Below are 23,445 nucleotides of genomic sequence, written 5' to 3' on the forward strand. Positions count from 1 at the left end.
CTTCGATAAACCAGAAACAAAATCCATAGATATGTTGTCCCATTTCCATTATGGAATATACAACGGTTGCATAAACCCAAACGGATTTTGATGCTCGACCTTCGACTTCTAACAAGTCAAACAGGAATAAACAAACTCAGCAATTTCCTTCTTCATTCCAGGCCACCAAAACAAATTTATCAAATCGTGATACATCTTGGTAGCGCTGGGATGAATACTCAATCCACTACGGTGTCCTTCCTCAAGAATACTCTTCCTAAGCTCAGCAATATTAGGAACACAAATTCGATCCCCATACTTCATTATACCATTCTCATCAATTCAGAAATCACCTCCCTTACCTTGGTTTATTAAAGTCAACCGATCAACTAAACAAATATCAGATTTTTGACCCATTCCAATCTCATCAAGGATACCACTTGTCAATTTCAGCATACCCAATTTAACATTGTTAGGAGTGTCTTCATATACCAAACTCAAGTCTCTGAATTGTTCAATCAAACCCAATTCTCACACCATTAACATAGACATATGTAGGGACTTCCTACTCAAAGCATCAACAATGATGTTAGCCTTACTGGGATGGTAGTTCAACCCAAAATCATAATCTTTAAGGAATTCTAACCACTGCCTTTGTCTCATGTTAAGCTCTTTCTGATCAAAGAGGTACTTCAGACTCTTGTCATCACTAAATACCTCAAATCTTGAACCATACAAATAATGTCTTCATAATTTCAACATAAAGACCACAACTGCCAACTCCAAATCATGAGTCGGATAATTCCTTTCATGAACTTTAAGATGTCTCGAGGCATAAGCCAATACCTGGTGATTCTGTATCAATACACCACCTAATCCCATCAGTGAAGCATCACAATATACTACAAAAGATTCCGCTGGATTTGGAAAAATCAGGATGAGAGCACTAGTCAATCTTTTCTTTACCTCTTGGAATCCCTCTTCGCATTTCGAATCCCAAATGAACGCTTGGCCCTTTCTAGTCAACTTAGTTAACGGCAACGCTAACTTTGAAAATCCCTATATGAACTTTCTGTAATAACATGCAACGCTAACTGTTCAAAAATATTCAAGTAGAAAAATATTCATCCAAGAGAAACTCAAAACACAAAGATTTGTTGCTCATTATTTGTGTGTAAACATTTGTTCTTAAATTTGTTTCATTTTCTTATCTAGAAGCACTATTGTAAACACTTTCTATTGTAAGTCTTTTGAGATTTGTTTACACGAGGGCTAAGGTATCTACAACACGCTAGTATACTAAAAATAACTCAAAGTGATAAAATAAAGAAGAAGGAATCTACGACATTCCTCAATACATTAGCAATTAATGCTCCTCCACCCGAGTATCTGCAAAACTGACATAAGAATAACAAAAAAAAAACAAATAAGGGTGAGAATACATTCATAAATGTTATTGGTGGATAAAACAATAAGGATAGTTCAATAACATTATTCTTCAATCGCATATATTAACTCACAACAATAAACAATCCTAAATGCAGAAATATAACGCAATGTAATTCTCTTCTTCTACTCCATGTGCATATGGTACCAAGTTTTGGGTTTCAGAGTTATGTTATTGATTGATCCAACATCTCTGATTTCTCTCTAAACCAGCTATTCCTTTGAGAAATATGAGACTCGTCTCTGGTTCCTCTTTGAACCAACGATTTATTTATGAATCTGAGACCCTCCTCATTGGACTGAAGTCCTACCTATCTCCAATATACATGAATGTCCGAACTGCCATAAATAGTATCAATATGATATTCATCATTGGTTCCTCTCTGAACCCACAGCTTCGCCAATATAATACCATGACTATAGTTTGTAACACCCCTTCTCTACCCCGCAAATATAAGCGAAAATCAGAGTGCATTTAAAAATAATCAACAAACGATGGGATGTCACATTTCAACTTAAAACCATAAACAACTTGTATTTCATTTAACAAAGATACATAGAATTCGAAAACATAACTTCATCTACAACTTCCAACTTAAACAATAAACATCTTTCAATTCAACTCAAAATAAATGTCAACATAGAATACAACAACTAAACAATAATGAATAATCCCCCCGAGTGCTACGTATCAGAGCAATGGACACCAACTCAACTTGCCATAGAGCAACCTAAAGACTTCACATAAATGACATCGAACATCCACGGCTAATCTTGAGTACCTGCCCATTTCTCATGGTAGGGGAAATATCAGCAAAGGGGTGAGATATCTTACAATATAAAGGAATGCATGATAAATAATATAGGAGGTATAGATCATACATAATTTCACCACTTCTCACCACATAACATCTCACAACAACTTTCATCGCAAAACAAATTATCAAGATAATACAACTTTCAAAAACGGCAACAATGTCATTAATCAATTAAGGCAACATATTCAAATTCACAATTATACTATCATCATGTCACAACAAACATATCATCGTCTCAACAATTCAAATCACATAATCAACATATGAAACGGAAACAATGTCAACAATCAACCATGACAATATATGCAATCCACAAGTAAGATTCCAACACATCACAACAAACATCTCATCATCATAATTACAAACATTCAAAATGCAACTCAATATGCGACTTCATGTTATGCGTATGCATGTGGTGCCATTTGGAGTAAACTCCCAACTTAAACATTTGCTATTGGGCCAACTTATACATTTGCCATATAGGCCAACTTAAACATTTGCCACTTGGGCCAACTTGAACATTTGCCACTTGGGCCAACTTAAACAATGCAATGAATGTGACTTAATGATGCACATCCACACTCACAACTTAACCAACATAAACAACGTAAACAACATAAACAACTTAGCCAAATTAAACGATTGCCATTTAGGCCAACTTAACCAATTGCCATTTAAGGCCAACTTAAACACATAAATCCACATAAACAACATAACCAACATAACCAACTTGCACAACATAGCCAACTTGCACAACTTAATCAACTTCTTTCTTATCAACGCAATACAACTTATCAATGCAACACAACTTATCAACATTGACCATAGGTTCTATGACAACAACAACAAATTCATCATATTAGCGACAACAACAACAAAATCATCATATTAGCAACAACAACAACATTTCATATTAATTTACAACAACATTAACACATTCATCATATTCCACAATTCAAGAAATCATCATAACATGTTATATTCAACTTCCTAATAAAGACATATTCATTGTTAATTCATCACATGGCATCACTATTTGCTCATACCTCTCAAGACGTACAATTAATCACATATAGCATACACCATCATTATTAATTATGCATATCATCACATACATCATTATCTCATCATAAGGAAGGTACATATCATCATCTCAATCGCATTGTATCGTCATAACGAAAACATACATCAAGTTATACCGCAACATGGTTACATCAATTCATAGCAAAGAGCATACTTCATATGTTAACACAACATAGTTCATCACTTAATCCTAATAAACATAATAGGAGACTATATCCTATGAATCATTTTATTGCATCATGGTATAGTTTATTGAGTTAGATTTCCAATGCTTCGAACGACGCATAAAACGGAGTTACGGATCAAAAGTTATACATATCTGAATTTTCCCAAAATTTGCCTTCAGTTTGCGCCGCCACCCTACAGTCGCGCCGCGAAACACAAGTCAGTAGCCAACCTTTCCAAACTGACTCAGTTCGCGCCGCCACCACATGTTCGCGCCGCGAACACAGGTCAGAAGCATTTTTCTGCACGAGTTCAGCATAACCCCTTCTCATCCCAACACCCAAATCCATGTTCCAGCTCAAAATTGCACACTAAATTCACATACATATCATATATACAACTCATATGGACCACTAAATTCATCAAAACCTCATTAATCATACAAATCTATGAATTTCACCCAAATCCCAAAAAGTTAAGTTTTCACATTCTTTCCACCAAACATGCTATAATTCAAAACCCACACATAGAATCATGGTAAGAAGCATTATAACATATCATTTCCATCAATACATACAACATTACCCAATTGATTTCACTCAAAACCTAACAATTTCAAACTCACACATCCATGGAGAATAACATACAATCTAACCCACCATAAACATCATCATGCCAACCCTTAGAGAGTAAGAACTCCACCCTTACCTTATCAAAAGCTTCACTTTCTTCAATGGAGTTCTTCCTCTTCATGCCATAGATTCCTCTCTTCTTTCTCTTCTTTCTCCAAATGAGAGTTATGTCTCTAAAACCCTAACTCTCTTACAATCCTTCTTTTCTTAATTGGGCTTAACCCACAATCCAATTCTCATATTCTATATAGGCCCAATTTTAACATTCATCTAATTACTCAATTAAGCCAAATAACACACATAAATAAATAATCATATAACATAACGAATATTATTCCCAATAATATTCCACAACTACAATTGTTCCATAACTGAATTAATACCGACTCGCGATTGTATTTCTCCGACTAATCCAACTAATTAATCCAACCATAAACTTAACTGCTCAAATCAACATATTAATCCAAGTATGCCTTTAGAATAATACCGATAAATTCCGACTTCAACTAATTCCAACGAATAAATCCTTGATTTAATTTAATTAAATAATTAATTAAATTCGGGGCGTTACATAGTTCCTCTTTGAACTACTCACCTCAACCTAATTCAACATAAAATATACCGCCAATATAAGGCTATCATTGTAGTTCCTCTCTAAACTACTCAACTCATCATAATATATAATTACAACTCAACATAAATATATAATTATATAATTAATCCACAATACTAATCAATAAGATAACAACATCTATATGCAACCATCAAATTTTCAACAAGTTCAACTCATAACTCACTAGAGTTCATAACTAATTCTTCCACTTTTTATTCAAGGATTACGAGTCACAAGGCGTACTCTAACCTTAACTCAACTACTCATCAACTCGACTTTGAACATGTTAGATGACTCAAAACTCAACCCTCCTGACACACATAACACTCCAAACACATCAACGTAACTCAATAACTTACTCATAACTCTAAGCACATCAAACTTAACTCTAACATGTCAAATGACGCAAACTCAACTCTAAACATTTCAGACTCAACTCTAGAAATATCAAATACCTCAAAATCAACTCTAAAAATATCAAACAAGTCAAACTAAACTCTAAACATATCAAATACCACAAACTCAACTCATTAACACATTAGTCACTTTCCATTTTCACTAAACACTGGTTTGTACCACATCTCAACCTTAACTCATCAACACTCAACCCTCTTAATTTAAATCAACTCTAAAATATATCAAACTCAACTCTGTTGATTTAAATCAACTCTAAAAAGTATCAACTAACTCAAATTAAAGTTATTTATAAATATATTTAATTCCTTAAATTGCTTAAGGGTTTCTTTAAACTCTAGACTTCACAATATTTCGGCATAAACTCTAAAATAGAATGTCTGACTTCAAAATAGCACCAAAAATTATATAATTATGACAAAATTATGAAACTCTCATGTTTAAAATATCACTAAACCCTCTTTTTAACGCAACTGACTGCACCTCAAACACACTTATTAAACTCAAGTTACGCGTGAAATAAAAGGACCAATGCAGGGCTGAAATTGACTACACCTCTGGTATAAAAACTAGAGAACTGCTACTATTGTAGCGCTCCTAAACCCAATCCCCTCTTCAATAGAAATATTATTGCCTTATATTTTTAATGCAATTGACGGGACCTGAAGCAGACTTACCAAACTCAAGTTATTCTTGAAACAAGATGGTCAATCCCCTTCTATGTCTACCTGTGATTTTATGCATTTTTCTCTCTATTGAACAGATTCAAAACTCACCTATTTAGTTTATTTGAGTTCTCATTGTTCCAAAAATATGCAGTTAAACATAGAAATTGAAAGGGCACAAAAAGTATGATTAACAACGACATATTTTATTAATGATTAAACATTCTAACCTTCACCTTATAATAAGGCAACAACATAATATATTATCTCCTTATTAAAAGGCGTCAACATATTCCGCCATATGGAACAGTTCTAAAACTTGCCTATTCAAATCTGAACTGCCTCAATACACACAATTTAACCATGGGTAATAGAAATCAAAAATTACATATTCATATATGCTCGACTTATCATAAGGCACACCCATTATTTATTAAATCCACCCGCCTTATCAAAAAGCATCAATGGATAATATCAATTGCTCTCTCCTTATCAAAAGGCACCAACATACATATCAATCAACTCTCGTCTTATCAAAAGGTGTACCCATCATTCATCCGTTCAATCTCGCATTCTTAAAAGGCACCAACACAAGTTAACCAAGGTTAATAGAAATCAAAAGAAAAGCATACAGATTCATGTATGCTCGCCTTAACCAAAAGGCATTAACAGGGTTACCATAACAAGGTCAATGATGACCAAACTCAAATTGATTATAATATTATCACAACAATTTCCACAGAATGTTTTGCCCAAACCTTCCTTGGCCGCAAACATAAACACAGAAAAATCAAGAAGAAAATAAGAGGATAAGGATCTCTCACTATCCGACTGCCTAAACATCCACATGCCCCCTCCCCTCAAAAGTGCAACAAAAATCAAAGTTTGGCTATGAAGTCTTCCCTTCCAAGAGCTCTCTTAAGGTTTTTGTCTCTTTCCACTCTTTGCCTCTTTTCTCCAATTTTTCACATATTGACAACTCTTTTTCTTGTCACACTCTTTTTTTACTTAAATTAACCTAATTTTATTTTAATGAAATTAATTCCAATACCTCCCTCCTATTTCTCTCTAATTCCACCTCATTATTATATTTTTAATTAATTTTTAATTTTTAATTTTCTCCCCAAAATCACAAATTCTCTATTTTTTTCTATTATTCTTAATTAATTTAAATATTAAACTAATTTTTAATAATAACTCAACCACCCAATAATTAAATAATACTTATTTAATTAAATAAAAGCATATCAAATCTCAAATAATTGTATAAAAAATAATATTATAAATATTAAAATAATTTGATAAATCTACCAACACTCCAATAATTTTCAAAAACACCAATTAAATCAAATAAAACACTAAATAATTTGATGAATAAAAACCCATGAAAATGCAGTCTTGTCTCAAATCAGGCAGTTTGTGATGAATCAAGCAATTGTGATTCAATCATAGATGTTGTAATTTGAATAATGTCAACATGAAAACAATTCTTGGACATTCTATAATTCTTATTCGAGTCAAACAATAGTGTGATTCAAATCACACTTCCAATGTCTTTTTTTTTTTTTTCAAAATGTAAAGTGTTTTTTAGTTCTAATATTGTCATGACTTGAACCATTTTCAAATGTTCTTGATTTAAAAAAAAAAAAATTGACTTGAAGCATATTCAAAAATTTAACGGCGATTGGTCCCTCTTGAGTTTAGGTTCACAGAGATCACTCGTCTTGTCGATTTGAAGTCTGTACACTAGAGCATATCTTGCGATACGCATATTATTAAAAGGTTGTGAAGCTCTATTATTGTTCACCCTCAATTAATAACAAATGGAAGATTCAGTTCATCAAATTTGAGTTGAAAATAAATGAAGATTTAATGGATTTGTGGAGTACATTTCATTGTTACGAAACAAATAATCCGATCGAGATGAATATGAAGGTTGTGAGATCGACCAACAATATTCTAAAGATGTTAAAACATCCTCAACCATCTTTTGATGATGACATGTAATGTTAGTTTTAGGTTAACAAAAATATATGCAATGTTATGTATTTTATGCATGTCAAATGAAATATTTATGTTAATTCATGTTTTTCTTCTCATTTTTACAATTTGCTTTTAATTTGTGATAGTAGGGAAGATTCTGGATTTTAATATCCAGAAAACCCCATGAACATTATTTCTCATTTCATCTGTATTTAAGTTTGTCATGACACAAAACATTTCGGATTGTGATACCCACACTAACCTTTAAGAATTATGAAACACAGTTTGAGGATGTGATACCCACACTAACCTTTAAGAATTATGAAATTGAGTTTGACGATGAGTTTGGTTTGAATGAATCTGAATTTTAAAATCCTAATTCTTTTTTTTTTTTTTACTTTGATTTGACAAAAATATGAGAATTTATGATTTTGGGTGAGTCCAAAGAATAAAATCCAAAATATATGGATATTATTTAATATTTACCATGGTGGATGAGCAAATTATAGGATGGAAAAAACAATCCCAAAAAATAAATGTTTTAGATATCATGCGGGGTCAATTTAATTGCCAAGAGTATATAACTTTTGTGAAATATTGTATGATTGCAATATATTGAATTAGATCTAATTTTAAGCAAATGTCACATTCCGTGAAAAAAAAAAGAAGGAATTGTCACATTAAATCTATTATATTTTGAAAATTATATAATTCAAATCTTGTAACCTTAATGTGAAATTATTTTTTATAGGTACGTATCTCTATTAGCGCTCTCTATGACCTGCTCTAACTAACCCTCTGATCCAACTCACCTAAATTTTCTTAAATAAAAGAAAATGAAAATCGGAATCAAAACTCTTGTATAAAAAGTATTAACAATGCAGCAAGCAAAACAGTTACATTTAAGATAAATCATTAGGTAGATTATACCCAACAATGAGACATGGCCCTCTTTAGGATCACAATCTATAACAAAATTGATCCCTTAGATGAGAAGTTGCCACACTCCAAACATGGGAGCAACCACAAAATTTTGTGCATCAAAAGTGTATATGAAATGCATTCAATAATATATACAACTGCAGGGAAATAAGCCATTTGAAAACTGCAGCTACACAAAATTAGAAAGGCCACATAACTTGGGCATGCTTTGAGAGGTTGTAGACCAATTTTCAATTGAACCAAAACCTACCTGTGACTGCGAGAGATTGACCAATCTTCTGAGTACACATTTTTCTTTTGCAATGAGATCAATAATCTTTCTCCACCGCAAAGAGGACGTAAACTTAGTGACATATTGCTGACATAGTTCTAAGATCGGCCTTGATGCAGAAGCATCCACCGTATATCCGCTTCAACTTCAACATAGGACTGAACTTCATCAAGCATTATAGCGTGTGAAAGTTTCAACACTTTCAAAGGTAGCAATTTGTTGAAGAAATGCTATGATTCCATTGATATCAGTTCATTGTTTCCGCACTGTCTAATACGAATACTGATTGTTTCATTCGAAGATGGGAAAACGCTGCAGCACTCACGACGGAGAGCTTTTATCTATGACAACCCAAAAAGAAAACACAATTAAATAACTTGAACAAGAATGCAGATAGACGTGGGAAACCAAAAAGAAGATGTAAGAATAGTTTAACCATACCTCTTCAATACTACGATCCAACTTTCTTGAATAAACTGTGATCTTATTCGGCAGGTTAGGATTTGATTTAGGGCACTTTTTTTCTACATGTCTAGTGTAATTGCTCCAAATGCCCTTTTTATCGGATTCAACACTTTTCAAGAAAAATATAGAAGGCCTTTTACAAGGATCTCTAGGATAGTCTTTAGTGTCAAGCATGAAATTGGAATGAATCTTCCTCCACGGCGCAAATGTTTTTTTTACTGCAAGGAGATCAGGCAGAAGTACATTTCCTTGATAAACTTGGATAGCAAAACCCCAAGAAACTGAGAAAGTCAAAGAACTCGATCGGTCGTAGCAGACAGTTTGCTGCAGAATTCTTGCGGGATCGACATTTGTAGCAGCAATAAGATGTCCCAAAGCTTGTGTTCTATTCATGTCCGGAAAGATAGGCTCTGCAGCATCCAAGTGATGAAGGGAACACAAAGGAGATAATGGATGTGCCGCCAGCACCCCAAACAAATTCCCCCGCATATCTAACTGGTTTTAAAAATACAGCTCGTTAATTTTCCACATTAAATACAGAAGTTACCATTAACATTCTTAAAGTCTTTGATTCCTTAGTTATGAGGCTAACATTTTTGAAGACTTTGATTCCTTAATAATGAGGTTAAGATCCTTAATTACTATAGTTTCCAAAATATAAATACAATAGTGTTCCATTAAATGAATCTAATTACTATAGTAATTGAAAGAGAATCTAATTACTATAGTAATTGAAAGAGCCGCTTGAAAGAGAAAATAGAGAGGATCTTAACTCTTAAGCAACACCATAAATACTTTCCCTATATATTTCAAAAAGCCCCATCAAAATCTTCTTTGTTAATTAATCCAATCCCTAACCAAATTAAAGGTTAATGAAATGTATATATTTAGATTAATGAAAGTTTAATGATCTAATCTAAAGAGCCACTTGAATGAATCTCTTCCAATTCAGAGGTACTGGGTTCGAACCCAGCGCTTGTGCACAGAGGATACCCGATTTCTACCACTTGTTACAAACATGCAAGTAATGAAGTAAGTAACTGAAAAACAGAACCAAAGAAACCAAATTTATATACCTGATGAAATCCAGGTTCGTGAGTCAAAGTTACACCAAGCTCAGCAACACAAGAATAGATCCTAGCATCACTCCCATACAAAAACCCATACCTCCTCAAACAAGAATCCAAAACCCTAGCCAAAACCTTCGCAAGCGAATGACTAATCGCAAAACCACCTCCACCAAACGCCATCTCAAACGAATACATAGTGTTCTGATCATAGCTCTCCGAGTTACTCCCGACGTAAAACCACCGATCATGATCATACTTCGAAAGCGTCTTCACAACATTCTCCACAAAGAAAACCGTATCATCATCCCCAAACACAAACCACCGAACATCCGTTTCGTTCCGATCCACCGCCTCCTTCACAACCCTCGCCACACGGATCGCCGACCGAAGCCCTCCCTGCAAAGTATACGGAAATCCAGACGCGTCGCCGGAGATCACAACCGGCGGAGACAGAGGAGATGAATTAACCGGCGGCGAGTCAAGAAACGCCAGCGCGCGGGTGGATTTAGCGGAATACCAGAGATGAACGTAAGACTGACGGTGTTGCCATGAGAGAGAAGACGAAGCGATGGAGAAGAGAACATGGCGGCGCGTGGTTGGAGAGAAACGAGATACGACGGCGGAAGGTGATAAATCGGCGGAGTGTGGGGCCCACAGAATTAAAAGGAAATAAAAATTAAGAAGTAATGAAAGAAGTAATATGAAAGAGGTTAGTGTTGAAATTCTGAATCTGGAAAAAGCTGAAGTAAAATTCGAAGGCATTGGTGAACTTGGTGAGTGTGATTGTTGGGGTGAGTTTGAAAGAGGTAATGCGTTTGGTTCCTTTTTTCTTCTGTGGAACATCATTACTAGTTTTTTTATGTTTTTGTTTGTTACTCAGGTTAGGTTTTTCAACTGGGTTTCCTTTATTTTTGTATTTTAATTAAAGTGAAGTAAAGGGAGCTTAAAGGGTTAGTTGAGTTAAGTTGAGGAACATGTATGGATATGTTAAAGCTTGTTTTTTTTAATGTTTTTGTATGTGTTTGTGTTGTTCAGGATTGGTATGGCCCGTGTTAGAAGGGGTAACTGCGACAACGAAGGCTGGCACATGGACTATTTCTTTTTTGTTTAATGGCCTAATTTGTTGGGTTCGCTGCGGGAAGTTTATATGCGCATTTATCAACCCCTGCTTGCTTGTTGCTATTGGTTCACTAAGGTGAAGAGTTACATATATACAATTTTGAAAATTCATCTCTAGAGGCACTCATATTACATATTTCTAATATTTTCGTTAGTGAGATTGGGCCTTTATCAAACTCTTTATTTATCACTCTGGTAATAATAGTAACCGATACCAAAATACAAGCTAGTTGTAGAAACAAAATTTTATATATGGTGGAATATATTTCCAAGAGACTTACAAACACTAGAGATAAAGAATACATAATTCACACATAAACTAATCCAAAAGATTTGAGAGTCTTAGTCTCTCCCTTCAAGAATTAGAGAGTTTGATCTCTCCCACCCAAAAAACCATTTAAAAACTATAATGTAATGTGTTTTTCCTTTCTTTTTTTCTTTTTATTCTAAAATATTAACACACATAATTCATAATTGTAACATATATCTGACATCATGGGCGGAGCTACAGTCCAGTGAGCCTGGACACGCGTCCAGGTTCAACCCCTCCTTTCGTTGTATACTCTCCATTTAATAGTCGATTTTTAGACAACATTAGGGGCAAAATTAGTAATTTTTAGACAAAATTAGTAAAAATAGGGTGTGAAATTTTAGGACAAAATCAAGGACAAAATTAGTAGAAACAAGATGTAAATTTAGTAAAAACAGGATGTAAATTTTTTGTCTAGACTCCCTAAAATTTCTAACTCCGCTACTGTCTGATATTAATAAAAATAACTACCCATAACTACCTAATATAAGAAGTTTTATCAGGTCATTGCATCTATTTACTAAAATTGTTCTTATAGTATAATGATAAATTAACAAAATAGCTGTAACCCTTAAATAAAATTCTAAAAGGGATTGGATTCCCTATAAAGTTCATAAGGTGGATTATTCTAGCAATTACTACATTCTCCAACAAGTTTAACATCAATGGAGAGAATACCAAGATCCTGAGGGCCAAGAGAGGCCTTAGATAGGAGGGTCCCTTATCTCATACTCTTTGTCATTGTCATATAGTACCTTCATATATCTCTGCAAAAACTCAAGGGGGTGCCTGATTTTAAGTATCACTCTAAATGTGAGAAGTTCAACGTCATTAACATGATGTTTGTATATGATCTATCGTTGTTCTTTAGAGGAGATAACAAATATGTGGAACGGGTCTGTTAGAACATGAAATGTTGTGATCATATTTTCTAGTTTTGATGATAACATTAGATATGAATTTTGTATAAGACAATGTGGTACTCTAATAAATTACGTTTTCCATTTCAGGAAAAATATAAAAGAGTATGCACTACATTAGCTTTCAGATGCTCTGTCTTAGATGATTTGATGGTCTCATCAGAACATGGTCTTGAAGACATCAGAAGATGAACTTGAAGTTCTCAGATCATGAAATGCAGAAGCAAGTTCTGAAACTTTTAAGGTATCACGCTCTAAAGAACTCCCAAAGGCTGAAGCACTGAAGTTCTGATCTGCACCAGATGCTGGAAACTCTGATAATTAAAGAAACACATAAAGTCTGAGTCCAGAAGAAAGTAAGTGATGAAAAGACTAACTAGACTAGTCTGTGTGTCTGACAAAAGGAACGTTGGAAGTATGGCTACAAAAAGCAAAGTCAGAAGTAGCAGTTATTGCAAGGCTCGAGGTAGTTGACAAAAGAGTGAAACATTAAATACAATGTTGTACTGTACACGCAAAACATTAATTGCAGTACTATTCAACGGTCATATTATTATGCCTATAAAAGGAAGAAGTCAACAAGGAGAAACGTTAGAAAGCTTACGTCCATATTTTACATACTCTCATCATCTGACTCTGAACTTTCTCACGCAAACAGCTAAAGAACAAAGAAGAAAACTTCATCTTCAAGCTCACATACTTTTGTATACTTAGTGAGATTTAGAACTTAAGCTTAAGAGAAAAATCATTCGTTGATTACAGCTTTATTAGAAGCCACATTAATCTCTTGTATTTAATTATATCATTGTAAACCAAAATTCCTTGAGTGATAAAGTTGTGATTTGTAGACTCAAGAATACTTAGAGGTTGATCTAAGTGGAGAACCATTGTAATCATTTTTTATTAGTGGATTAAATCCTCAGTGGAGGTAAATCACCTGTGAGGGTGGACTGGAGGTAGTTTGAGTTCAAACGAACTATGATAAAAATAATTGTGTTCAATATTTTTATCTGCCAAAAAGAAACAACCCTTATTCAATCCCCCCTTTCTAAGTGTTTTTCACTCCTTCATGGTCATGAAATTTTTTGAAGACTTTTCAAGATCTACTAGGATCAAGGTGTTAGGAAGCTAGATTGTAACCCTAACAAGCTAAGAAAAAGTTGTAAAATAAAAGAGACGAATAAAATTAACTAAGAAAATTAAAGACTTTTTCATTTCATTTCCTTTGATAATTTTCTCATCTCTCAATGTGTACATATATAGTAGTAGTGGATAGTACCTAAAGGCCCAATAACTAATTAAAGTCCAAACTATCCTAAGAATATTCTAGAAAACATCATAATATAAAATAACTCCCAATACATCAAAATACTAATAAAACTCATTTAACTAATAATATATTATTCTATTAATCTCCCTATCATTGTCGCGGGGTTCACTTGAACTTTGTCCTCAAGGTTCTTAAAATAAAACTTATGATGCTAAATTATTATTGCTACATTAATCTTTCCTAGATCCCATGAAGAGAAAAACTCCACTGATGCAAGTGAAAGTGTAATCAACCTTCCGAAAAGTAGTAACACTTCATTAAGGTTAATGCTCTTGCAAAGCTCCTTCCTATTGAAGAAATCTTGCAAAAGCTGCTGAACTTTAGGAATCCTTGTTGACCCACCAACAAGAACAACATCATGCACACTGTTTTTGTCATTCAACCAAACAAGCTCACATTCGCCACCGAACTGAAGTACCAAGGCACTAATATCAGTATCCCTTGGCAAGTTTAGAAACGAGACGACAAGTCTTGGGTCCATATTAACCGACAAGTCTTGGGTCCATATCAACCAACGAATCAAATGAAGTAGGAAGAGGTGCATTTAAAGTTGTGGTACCCTTAACCCCAAGCACACGAGCTTGAGCCTTAGAATTTTTTTGTAGCAGAAATTACGACAAACCGCTTTGGCTCCCAACCAGCAGCTTTCACCGCAAGCTTCCATCTCTCAGCAATCAATCTCACGGCATCTCTTTTATCCTTTAACATAGGACAAAAGACATGGAATTTTAAACCATGTGTTGTTCCTTTTCTTTTCCCAATTACTAATATTTTGCAACTTTCTTCAACAGTTAAAATCCATTTTGGATCACGTCTAAATATAACACCCCATATCTACCCAGTAATTTATTATACAAAAATCAAAGTATTTTAAAAAATTTCAACATACCATGGGATGTCAGATTTCAACTTAAAACAACAAACAACATGTATTTCATTTAACATTGACACATAACATTCGGAAACACAACTTTATTCAGTTGATTCCAACTTCAACTTATAATTTAGAATAAACTTAGAAACATCTTTTATTCAACTGAAACAACTTTAAAACGACAATTCCACTTAATAATTTTCTTCAACTAAAATAAATTTCAACTGCGAATACAACAACTTAAATAATAACAACAATCCCCCCGAGTGCTATGTATCAGAGCTCGACCCTCTTGACTTATCATAGAGCAACATAAAGACTTCACAAAGTTACTTCGAACTTCCACTACTATTCTTGAGTACCTGCCCATTTACCATGGTAGGGGAAATATCAGCAGAAGGGGTGAGATATCAAATAATATAAACAAGTGCATGATAATTAATGTGTTAGATCAAGTAATATACAATCACTACTTCATAACAACAATTATACATCAACTGAAGAGAAACAACCTAAATCAACACAACTTGATAACAACAACAACATAATAACAACAACAACAACAACGTAATAACAACAACAAAATAACACTCAACAGATAACATATCACAACAGCTTCGAGTGCGACTCAACTATGCACAAGCATGTAGTACCATTGGAGCAGAACTCCCAACATAAAAATTTGTCAGGTTATCGAGGCGTCAACAAGGCATAAGCCTTCATCGCAGGTTGTCATCAAGGCCAACGCATAAGCCTTCTTCGCTAATTTGCCAATCCAGGCCAACATGGTGCCATACCAGGCCAACTTAATAATGCAAATGTATGTGTCTTAGCGAATGCAACATCCCATACAACAACAATTAACATCATAAGGCATAAGCCTATATCACCATTGTACCAATAAATGGAGGTACTCATCGTCACTTCATCACTGGCCATAGGCCTATAACTTGATATCAACATGTCAACAACAACTATTAACAACAACTTTGCTCAATAACAACATGTTCAATTAACAACATATTCAACATCAACATAAAACAAAGTGACATTGGTCGTAAGACCTACAACTCAAATATGTCTGATATCCGGAACAAAAATAACTTATTCAACTGTACCTGCAAATTAACATATTCGACATAATTTCAATAAAACAAACCAACCAATATTACCTACTAATATACCCGACTTATCCCGACAAATTTCAATTAATTCCGGACAACTAATTTTACCGCTTAAACAATCAACTATCACTTTCGGTATTGTTTTCATTATTATGCTGTTAATGCTAATTAACCAAACCTACTTTTAATTTATTTCACTGATATAATTGATCTCTATTCATTGGATAATTACCTCGACATGCTAGACCAGTTTCTGCTAAATTTCATGTTCTTACTAACCGATAACTTTTAATGCTAAACTGTTTCTGATCACATACCTATACTATTCCTCACACTCCATATTATTTAATATCTTCATAAAGTAATTATGTATGTATCACTCTTCTTTTTCTTTGTTCTAATGCATAGGATCATAATTAACTAATCCAAATGCAAAACTATCAAACCAGAAAAAACAAAATTCAAGTATGGCCACGTGCAGGAAAACAGAGACAGGGAGGCACAAGGTGATAGGAAAAGAGGGTGTGGGGTGCCCACCCCCTAGCCATGGGGCGCCCACCCATAAAACATACACACATATATTTTTTTTATTCTTAAGGTAGGGTGCCCGTCCCACACTTTGGGGCCCCCCGTTCCACTGCTTCTTCTTAACCTGTTTCTACCTATTATAATTTTTAGTTTTGATTTAAAAAACACAACACGAAATAATCCGACATATTCATTATATATCAAACCAGCACAATGGCCCAACAACACACCAACAGCACAATGGCCCAACAATCACTAATTCAATGCAAACAGTAGAAAACTATATCCCTTATCCCACATATTAACCATCATATTCTCGTTTATAAGATTTGAACCCCACCCTTTTACCTTGGTTTTACGGTCGATTGAATTCTCCGGTCTAAACTCCAATTTCCGGTTTCGGCTAAAACTGCTACTTCGATCTTGACAGAAATCTCCTAATTTTCTTCTTGTACTGCTATGCCTCAATGTTAGGTTTTTACTTTTCTGAAAACCTAAGTGATACAACTACCCCACTACTCAATTCCAATTGGGCCTAAATAATATCGTACGATACCTCACCAAGCCCACTTAATTCAGTTAATAAACTCCTCTTTTACTCTATGTCTCATAATTTCCGGTCTAATGTTATTTACTCGGAAAATTCCCAAAACGATAGTTGTCGCTCTAATAATATTTCTAATACTAAAAATATTAAAATTCCCAATTAAATACTGATTCGCTATCCCGAACTAATACCGACTAAATCTTCCCAAAATGCAAAAATTTCAATAAATATCACAAATGACTAAATTAAACAAATAATCGTTTTTCCGGGTGTTACAACTCTCCCCCACTTAGAAGATTTTTGTCCTTGAAAATTTATCCGATACCACCATCATCAACTTCACTTCTACGTCCATCCTTCCAACATACAACCAATTAACACATCTCAAATCGACTACACATATGTCGACCATTCCGGTACTTCTTCAACATAACCGTTACTAACTTGTTAACTATTCCAACAATAGCTTGTGACATCAACTTACGAAGTAGTAACAACCATAACTCACTCATACTTGGATATTCAATGTCATATCATCCTTAACGACATCCTTAAATACCAATCATCTACACAACTTTGTTTCTAAAGTTGTTTATATTAATTACCAACAAAGTACAATGAAAATCATTCACATCGTCGTATCATTCTCATAGTGACATTACCATAGCCTCATACTCGACATAATTCAACTTCATCATACATCTTCGTCATACACGGAAATTACCTACAACGTCTTAGCACAACGATAACAAAAATTACTATAACATCATATGGTACCAACTCATTGTCTTAACTTCTCCGAATATATAATTGTTGACTTCATACATCCATAATCACATAATTACTACTTCGGCAATAACTCAAAAGAATTCTAATTTTCGGGCACAACATCCATACATCCACAACCTTCCAAATCCAATCCATAAATCAAGACATATCCTCTACATAGACACATTAATTCTTCACTGTCCACGAGTAGTACGCATAACAACTGCGCCACATCACGCTTTCGTTGCGCGCGCACTCTGATTATCCAACTTATCCACTCCTTCATAAGTTTGCATAACACGCTGAGCGATTATTCTCGCGGTTTAATATCCATCACCTTTTTATACCATTAAGGCAACAAAACACGCTTATCTTATCTATATGATTTCGTCTACTACCAACAAGAGATTAAGGGTGATCAAGTCCTCAATTTTTCAATAGATAGTTAACAATCATATTTAAGCATAAACCGTCGTTACTACATAATAGCGTCCTTTAAGAATTTGCACTCAAATTCATTAACAACGTCATAGTCCAATAATTTCCCTTTGAGTTTTACAACTCTCACAACTTCCTTCTCCTTTGATCTCGTCAATAAGATACTAACGTCTAAACATATTACCCAGTCTGCTTCGTACTCACTTAGCATTACACAATTGTTAATTGTTCTCCAACTCTAGAATTATTAATCTACTCGTACATCACCATTCGTCTTGTCCCAACCAAATTCCTTATCTTAGCAAAAGACCACAACAACATTCCTAGCTCGTAGTTTTACTCTAATTCCCATAACATCTTCCACGTCCAAATATCATTCCACTCGGAATTTCAACAAAGTCTTCCTCACATCAATAGGTGTTAGAAATCCTCTACAATCCTTCTTTTATGCACGCCGCCACTTTGGCATCACAAATACGACTCCAATCATCCTAAAGTATATTTCTCCTTTACTACTGCTTCACTTTTCATTAAAAGCCGTCAGCACTCGAATCATCATTAACACCGAACATCTTGTCCTCTCAACTTATTTGTCAACAACGTGTTCTACTTAAATTTGTTTCAAACAATTGCGGTAATAACTGTTCCTACCTAACAAGCTTCACGCTTCCATAACTGACTTCAGAATCCCTCCCTATAGAATCACTTATACTGTATTTATGGCACTTTCATAAGGTAGAATATAATTCTGTAACACCCGTATAATTTTAATTTTAATTTTAATTTAATTTGAATATTAAATTAATAATAATAATAATTATTATTATTATTATGGATATTATGAAAATAATGGAAAATTGATGGTTAATGGCATTTGGGCCATGTGAGAGATTAGTAAGAAGAGGGGGTGTGGTGTAGTAAAGCCCTTACTAATTTAATATTATTTTTCATAAAATAATTAGAATTGGGAAAGAAAGAACAGAACGTGAAAAGAGAGAAGTTGAAACACGAAGAACGTAGAAGAGGAACAAAGAGGAAGAGATCAAAGAGCAAGAATTTGGCTAAGGTAAGGGGGGACTCTTCCAATTATCATCTCTTATCGTGATTATAGATGAATAGTGTATAAATAGTTGTGTTGTTGAGTCAATTCTGTTTGTATGTCAGAGTTAGGTTTTGGGGTTCTAAGAATTGGGATACATTTCGGGATTTGGATGTGTTGATTGATATATGATGATATATTAGTTTGTATGAATGAACCCTGTGAATGAAAACGTGAAATGGGACTGTTTTAGGCTCGAAATCGTGGACTGGTATGGGTAGAAACGAGTGGGTTTTGGACTGTTACGAAATTGCAGGTTCTGGACATTTTCTGGTGTTTCGCGTATGGAACAGTGTCATACGCGTATGGGATGAAGTCATACGCGTATGAGGGACACTCCCAAGGGGCTATACGCGTATGATACGTAGCTGCCCTGTCCCAATTACCCTGTACTAATGATTTACGTATGAGGAGCGTATGAGGATGCTCATACGCGTATGAGAATTTTTAAAAGAGGAAACTGGTCCTGGTGATACGCGTATGGCAAGGCTGATACGCGTATGGGTTGGTTGTAGGTACCAAGTCAAAATACCCATCAAAGGAGCATTTTTCAACATTTTCACTGTGCAAATCGATTTGCATAAGGTGTAAATCAATTTACACAACTGTTTCTGCACCAGATTTGCTTCTGCCATCAGTGCAAATCGATTTGCATAAGACAGCAATCGATTTGCATAACTGTTTTTGCCCCAGATTTTGCCTTTTTCAGCCATGTAAATAGATTTGCATAATGTGCAAATCGATTGCACCAGCACGAATTTGGAAAAATGAAGGCAAATTTCAGCTTTTTGAAGTGTTGACATCATTTGCAAGCATGGGAAGCATGACTTGGTTCTTACATTTGATTTCCTACATCATCTAATCATGTACCCTCATGTGATTGCATCAAGACCATTGGATTTCATTTTTGGCTCCAAATAACTTTTCCAAGCCTAATTCTATTTTCCAATCCTAACTCCAAGCCACAAAATTTCCCAAGCCTAAGTGCTATAAATTGAGGCACTCCCCTCTTCATTTTTCAAGCTTTGATAGCCAAGAAAACTCTTGCTCTTTCTCTCCTCACCTCTTCCAAACCCCTCACTCAAAGCTCTTTCTCTTCCACACAAATTAGTGAGTCACATCTTGAACCTCACTAATTTGGAGCTAAACCTCAACATAAACACTACTTTCTTCATCAATTGTGAGAGATCAAGGCTTGTGGTTGTGTGTTCTTGAAGAAGATTCAAAGTTTGTGAAGATTTGGTAAAATTCTAGATCCAATCCATAATTCAAGATGTGATCCATTGTTGTTTATGCTTGATGCACCTTTGGTGCTATATTGATGAGATTTTCTTACTTACTTGATACATTTTCGAGCACAAATTGATCCAAGATCACAAGGTGTTTGGTTTTATGTTTAAACAAGTTTTCTTCTCTTTATTTGCTGTTTTTTTGAAAACTGTGAAGGATAGAAAAACACTTAGAAAGGGGGGGTTTGAATAAGTGTAGCTTTAAAAACTTGACAGATAAAAATAAATTGCACAGTTATTTTTATCCTGGTTCGTTGTTAACTAAACTACTCCAGTCCACCCCCGCAGAGATGATTTACCTCAACTGAGGATTTAATCCACTAATTGCACGGATTACAATGGTTTTCCACTTAGTCCACGACTAAGTCTTCTAGAGTTTCCTGATCACAACCTGATCACTCCAGGAACAACTGCTTAGACACAAGCTAAGACTTTCTTAGAGTATCCTGACCACCACGTGATCACTCTAATTACAACTGCTTAGACACAAGCTAAGACTTCCTAGAGTATTCTGATCAACACGATCAGTCTAGTTACTTACAACTTAATGTAATCTTTCTAAGAGTCTTACAATGCTTCTTAAAAGCTATAATCGCAAACTGTGATATTTCTCTTAACGTTTAAGCTTAACCTCACTAAGATATTACAACAGCAATGTAGTGAGCTTTGATGAAGATGAAGTTTCTGAGCTTTTAATTGAACAGCGTTTCAGCAAGTTAATATGAGTTGTTTTGCTTCAGAATCGTTAACCTTGCTTCTCATCAGAACTTCATATATATAGGCGTTTGAGAAGATAACCGTTGAATGTATTAAATGCTTTGCGTGTTCCGTACAGCTTTGCATTTAATGTTATACGCTTTTGTCAACTACCTCGAGCCTTGTTCACGCTGTGCCTACTGACGTTGCCTTTAATAGCTTCTAACGTTCCTTTTGTCAGTCAGCGTAGCCTGCCACTTGTACTTTCTTCTGATCTGATGTTTGTAAATACAACGTTTGATTATCATCAGAGTCAAACAGCTTGGTGCAAAGCATCTTCTGATCTTCTGACCTTGAAGTGCTTCTTAGCGTGATACCATCAGAACTTCAGTGCTTCTGATCTCATGTTCTTCTGATGCTTTCATAGACCCATGTTCTGATTCTGCTTCGACCATCTTCTGATGTCTTGCCAGACCATGTTCTGATGTTGCATGCTGAACCTTCTGAGTCAAAGCTTCTGAGCGCTGATTTATGCATACTCTTTATATATTTCCTGAAAAGGAAATTGCATTGGATTAGAGTACCATATTATCTTAAGCAAAATTCATATTACTGTTATCATCAAAACTAAGATAATTGATCAGAACAAATCTTGTTCTAACAATCTCCCCCTTTTTGATGATGACAAAAACATATATCAATGATATGAATTTGCGATCAGAAAGAGAAGACGGCAAAAGACAAATTACACAGCTATAGCATAAGCATGTGAATATGTCTCCCCCTGAGATTAACAATCTCCCCCTGAGATAAATAATCTCCCCCTGAAATAAATACTCGAAGAACTTTAATAAAAGACTTCCCTGATTATTTCGGTAGAGACGATCACATAAGCTTCTGTCTTCAGAGAATTCATAGCTTCTGACTTCTGCTTCCATTGGACAGCTTCAGAACTTGAATTTCTTTAGATCTCTAGAACACTCACAGCTTCTGATTCCTGCTTCCATCTAGGACAGCTTCAGAACTTGAATTTCTTTGATCTTCAGAACATTCCCAGCTTCTGATTCCTGCTTCCATCTAGGACAGCTTCAGAACTTGAATTTCTTTGATCTTCAGAACATTCACAGCTTCTGATTTCTGCTTCCATTTAGGACAGCTTCAGAACTTGAGTTTTCTGGATCTTTAGAACATTCACAGCTTCTGATTTCTGCTTCCCTCGGATAGCTTCAGAGCTTTGAATTTCTACTAACATCACTTCTTGCTAGATTTGTATCAGAACATTGTTGAATGTACCAGAGCATCATCAGAGCATCTCTACATCCTGAAATGTTACAGAACAAAAAACTAAACGACAAAAGTCAGCATGAACGAGTCAGAACATAAAATGTATCAGAGCAAATAGAATTTTGTCAAAGCAAATAGACAAGTTTTGGATCAAATTCTATTATCGGTGCTTCTGATTCTGAAGCTTGACAGCACTCAGCTTGCTTCAGTTTCCATAAGCTTCTTATGGTTTTGCTTCTTGTGTTTGCTTTGAAGATTTTCTTCACTTCTTTATACCTGCAAAACACTTAAACCAAATAGAACTTGCAGTTCTTGTTAGTGAAAGCAACTGATTAAATCAAATCATTTATCACATATTTCTCCCCCTTTTTGTCATATCATCAAAAAACAGAAAAGATTCAGAGACAAACAAAAAAAAAACACACGGAGGAAAAGGATGATTTCATTTAAGTGCAGCCAACAGGTACAGAAGTACACACAGAGAAGAAAGACAAGATGCACAAAAAACAGATGCAGCAAAAAGAAAGAAACAACACAGACTCAATCTATGACCCTAGTTTTGACAGGATCTTG

The 23,445-nt window shown here is 34.7% G+C and overlaps 1 protein-coding gene and 1 long non-coding RNA gene across 2 annotated transcripts; one reads left to right on the forward strand and one right to left on the reverse strand.

Annotated features, from left to right (window-relative positions):
- Nucleotides 1-8,635: 8,635 nt before the first annotated feature.
- LOC131601730 (uncharacterized) lies at nt 8,636-11,599 on the reverse strand. The gene is made up of 3 exons (XM_058873605.1): nt 10,553-11,599; nt 9,453-9,971; nt 8,636-9,352 (listed from the first exon to the last, which is right to left on the reverse strand). The coding sequence occupies exons 1-3, from the start codon at nt 11,390-11,392 to the stop codon at nt 9,242-9,244; spliced, it is 1,470 nt and encodes a 489-aa protein (XP_058729588.1). The 5' UTR covers nt 11,393-11,599; the 3' UTR covers nt 8,636-9,241.
- Nucleotides 11,220-11,742, forward strand: LOC131601731 (uncharacterized). Its single transcript, XR_009283805.1, has 2 exons — nt 11,220-11,352; nt 11,582-11,742. It is a non-coding gene; the product is annotated as an uncharacterized LOC131601731 (long non-coding RNA).
- Nucleotides 11,743-23,445: the final 11,703 nt, after the last annotated feature.

Source organism: Vicia villosa, linkage group LG5, assembly GCF_029867415.1.
Source record: "Vicia villosa cultivar HV-30 ecotype Madison, WI linkage group LG5, Vvil1.0, whole genome shotgun sequence".
Taxonomy (NCBI): domain Eukaryota; kingdom Viridiplantae; phylum Streptophyta; class Magnoliopsida; order Fabales; family Fabaceae; genus Vicia; species Vicia villosa.

Excerpts from the sequence above, each read along its gene's own strand:
- LOC131601730 (XM_058873605.1), bottom strand. The coding sequence starts at position 11,392 with ATGATGTTCCACAGAAGAAAAAAGGAACCAAACGCATTACCTCTTTCA. Across the intron at positions 9,972-10,552 it reads ACGAACCTGGATTTCATCAG|TTAGATATGCGGGGGAATTT; the intron begins GTATATAAATTT and ends TTTTAAAACCAG. Across the intron at positions 9,353-9,452 it reads TGGATCGTAGTATTGAAGAG|ATAAAAGCTCTCCGTCGTGA; the intron begins GTATGGTTAAAC and ends GGGTTGTCATAG.